General features: G+C 34.9%; 1 protein-coding gene across 1 annotated transcript in view; it reads right to left on the bottom strand.

The window, feature by feature from the left end:
• The window catches only part of LOC117108370 (inositol polyphosphate 1-phosphatase-like), a gene marked incomplete at its 5' end in the record, with an annotated part of 8023 nt that extends 3358 nt beyond the window's left edge, over positions 1-4665 (bottom strand). Inside the window, 4 exon segments of the mRNA XM_033250370.1 lie at positions 770-944; positions 1225-1366; positions 1792-1914; positions 4604-4665. Coding sequence (XP_033106261.1) covers positions 770-944; positions 1225-1366; positions 1792-1914; positions 4604-4665 — 502 coding nt within the window.
• Between the last annotated feature and the right edge of the window lie 6 nt (positions 4666-4671).

The raw sequence follows: 4671 nt of genomic DNA on the forward strand, positions 1-4671 counted from the left end.
GATGGTGCTTAGCGAAATTTGATTGGCTAAATCTATGGCAGCCATCTTGGATGGTACACACCTGTCTCTTATACACATCTAGATGTGTATAAGAGACAGGATATAGATAAACCATAGAGGTATAATAAGAATACTAGAGCGCTAACTGCAATGTATTCGATGTTCGAAACACGCAGAGCTGTGTGTGTGTACATCTAAGATGGCTGCCATAGACTTAGCCAATCAAATTTCGCTAAGCACCATCGTTTGCAATTGCGCCCTCAATTTACTCAGAAAGTTCAGTACAGCTAGTTACCCGTATGTTTGAAACTCGAGCGTTGCGGTGTTTGGGTGTAATGTACACGATTTTAATTTTCTTTCCTTGGTACTTCATTTTTGAATAAGATGCTCCTTTTGGCTACAATAGTTTAATAATTTGTTATTACCATTACTCATTATCATTAATGAAATAATAGTCAGTCAGAGGGCTTATTAATATATAATAATATGTATACTAAGCCTGAAGGTGGCGCTTTACTACGACGGCCATCTTGGATGGTACAATATACATAACTCTGCATTGTTGCGCCATCTTGTCAGCACTCTAGTTGTATAATAGCTCTATGCTAAAGACACAACCAACAAGAACAGTATCTTAAACTCATGACCTCTCAATTGAAAGTTTGAAGAACTATCGCCGCACCACATGCTTCCATTATACATGGGTTTCCTAAATCTCTTCTCATGCATCATAATAACCCCACTTCACTCTCAAAAAACAAGTACTTACATGTTACTGGTTTTATCCAGTTGAGAAAATGGTTGGTTGATAACTCCGAAGATAGGTTCCCCGGTCTGACGCAAGAAAGCACCTATAAGGATGACTGCACATGGCAGACCATTCTGGTAAATGCCATCAGGTGAGGGCTCCTCAACACCTCCTCTTATGTATTCTGCTGTGCCATCTAATTCAGAAATATTCAAAAAACATTACCACCCAGACCATTGTCAAATGGCTATGGACCACACACCTCCTGATATTGCTTGTTCCAATATAATTACCCCACATATATCTGAAGGCACCTACTTTTACTAATACTTTGTCCTAGTAGTGGTGGTACAGTAGTAAAACAGCTGTATTACTTACAGTAGCAGTAGTATTACTAGTAGCAAGTAGCAGCAGCAGCAGTAGTACAAGTATTAACAGTAGCAATATTGTACATTAAGTCATATATAGACACCTACCAATGGGATCGATCCAAATACCAATGTTGTTGACATCCATTTCACATTGAACATCTGCACATTCAGGAGATGGCATCACATGTACACTCTGATGGACTGAATTAGCCAATAAGGAAGCAGCTTGTGAATTACCATCTAACACCTATCAAGAAAAGACATCAAATGTTTACAATAACAACCATGGCCTCATAGCTCAGTATCTGAATGATAAAAATTAGGACATGGGTTTTTTGGTATGGAGGTATACCTCTATGCCAAAGATACTAGCTTTTTAAAGACTATTCGTTCAGACTGCCACCAACAATCAGTAAATGGTGTCACATAGTCTAGCGCTCACAAGGAGAGGAATTGGATTCGTAGTGCCCTGCTTCATGCTTTTGAAGTGGATGGTTCCAGGTATTCAACCCTAAAGCAGGGCATGTACTACATTGTCAGGACGGTCGTACAACCGTCAAACCCAACACAGCTCTCTGTGAGCACTCGACAACTTGAACAGCTGCATGCCACGTTAACTCGGTGAAAAACAGGATCTTCGCCAGCAAGTCAGTTATTGTTTAATAAATTTACCTTGGTAAGAAGCTGGCATGTTTCTTGTTGTGTTTCTTGTATTTCTACAACAATTGATTCACCAAGTGTGTTGGTAAACTTGTTGCTCTCCTCACCAAACACATACTCCCTCAAACCTGGATACTAACATACAAAAAATTTTAGTTTTAAAATAAGTCAATCGAATAGGAATGCACGATATCAAAGATGAAAGGGAGCATGGATGCACAATGTTAATGATAAAAACAGACAGGGATAGAGTGTCAAAAATAAGGATGAAAAATACCAAAATTAAAAGACAAGAAGAATGGAGAGTGTTTAAGATAAATGAGTGCAGGGATGGAAAATATGAAAAGCACAGGTAGGCAGAGTGCTAAATACAAAAGTGGGCAGCTATGGAGGGCATCAAAGATAATTTATGAAAGAGGGCAGCTATTGAGATCATCAAATATATTTTATGAAAGAGGGCAGCTATTGAGAGCATCAAAGATACTTTATGAAAAAGGGCAGCTATTGAGATCATCAAATATATTTTATGAAAGAGGGCAGCTATTGAGAGCATCAAAGATACCTATTTTAGGAGGACTCTATGAAGAGCATCGAAGATACTTCAAGTAAGATACAGAAATGGAGAGGATCAGAGATACTGTATGGTGATTTCTTTGATATATTATGTAATGAATATTCACAATATAGATCGCAACTGTCCGACTTGATATTTATTGTAGGAGACTTTAACGGTAGAACAGGTTCTGAAAATGATTACTGTACATCACTTATCAAAATAGTTCATGGAATAATGTTGAAGATAATTATGTACATGAATGTAGAATGAATGATGATTGCACAGTGAATAATTATGGTAAAGATTTGCTTGAGTTTTGTAAAGTATCCGGTAACTTTAAATATATATCATCCTTAAAAATTGACGAACGTATGGAATCGGATCATATGCCAATTAATTTAATCCTTCAGTTTGAAAATACTAGTAAATGGAATAATACTGAAGAGTTAGACTTGAAATACCAAATATATTTAAATGGTCTGATAGCTATATTGATGCAGCTTGAGCACGATGGAAGCATAACATTATTGAAAATATTGATCATGAATTTATGAATGCCCTCAGTGAAAACCATGTTGACAATGCAGTCTCATGTTTATGTCAAATGTTTGAATATGTATGTAAAGGAATTAACTACACACGGGCAGGTAAACCCTCAACACAAATACAAAGAAACGGATGGTTTGAGTGCATGAATCTCAAAACACAGGTTTTAGATTGGCATAGCTGGTAGAATGTTAACCATTATAAATTTGTTATACCAAAATTTAACAGCTCATGTAAAAATAGACAAACTGAGTACCTCATTTGATTGTTTGATTGGAGTACAACAAGGTTCTCCACTTTCATCTTTACTTTTCAATATATATATTAACGGCGTAAGCCATCTTCTTAATCAAGTAAAGGAAAAAGATTCAATTTGGAGATTGTTATCTTAACCATCTTCTTTACGCCGACGATCTAGTACTTGTTATCGATACTGTAAAAGGACTACAAAATTTGATTAATAAACTAGAATTATACTGTGATAAATAGAAACTCACTGTTAATATTGATAAATCTAAAATTGTTGTATTTAAAAAAGGAGGAAGATTCAGAAAAATTGAAAAATGCTATTACAAGAATCCTCAATTACGAATTCAAACCTCATACAATTATTTAGGTGTTATCTTTAATTCAAATGGATCATGGAACACTGCTACAGAACACAACTGTCAAAAAGCAAATCAAGGTTTATTTTGCTTAAAATCATTTATTCACCGTAACTTAACATTCATACCATTCAGTACATGGAACTTTCTTTTTGATGCCAAAATCCTCCCCATTTTAATTTACGGAAGCGAAATTTGGGGATTGTTCGATAATCCTAATATTGAAAACCCATATCAAATTTTGTAAATATTTATTAGAAGTTGGAAATAATGCACCAAATGTCGCTGTTATCTCGGAATTGGGGAGACTACCACTTAAAATAAATTGTTTAATGACCGTTATTAGATTTTGGTTACACATTATTTCATTAAATCATGATAGATTTGTATTTAAATGCTATGAGTTTCAGTTGAGGAAAGTTAGTAGAAACGAGAACTGCTGGGCACTACAGGTTAAACAATTACTTTGTTCTAATGGATTTGGTTACATTTGGTTTCAACAGTTTGTATACGACAAAACTTCTTTTAAAAACCGAAAGGTCCACTGATTAATCTCAGATAAGAAAGTATAATACATACTCCAAGTATTGAAATACACGCATGGGATTCAATATTTCGACATTAATTATGTCATCATCAGGAATGAAAAAATTATCCATATTAGCAAGCTTATATGCACTAGTACCAAAAGTGTTTAACCAATCAAAACATTACCTCTAGTAGGTGACATAGCAGTGATTTAAACAAAAGATCAAAGCATTCTTACTCTAATGATCAAAGATACCTACAAAAACAAAGAAAGCTCTTTTGAAGCTCTGAGCCCATTGTTAAGCAAAGGGTGTAGTCTACGTATAGCGAACACTTCTTTTCTGAATGAATTTAAGTTGCGTCTTTGTGATATTGAAAAACAAAAGTGTATTGAGAAATTTAGTTTATATTCTAGACTAAGGTTATCTGCTAAAAAAGCGGACAGGAATGGAGAGTATAAAGATGAAAACCAGGGATAGACAGTGCTATTATAGAGTAAAAGATTACAAGGATGGAGAGTGTCAAAAATATTTAAAAATTAAAAAAAAAAAGATGTGATAGAGTCAAAGATGCTATGACAGTACTGTACCTCTTGATTTAAATCATGTCGAATCATTTCCTGAATCAGAACATCTCCAAGAGTTTTGAAGTCTTCAG

This window comes from Anneissia japonica, unplaced genomic scaffold (assembly GCF_011630105.1).
Source record: "Anneissia japonica isolate Jap-2015-1 unplaced genomic scaffold, ASM1163010v1 scaffold426_len1935630_cov189, whole genome shotgun sequence".
Lineage (NCBI taxonomy): Eukaryota > Metazoa > Echinodermata > Crinoidea > Comatulida > Comatulidae > Anneissia > Anneissia japonica.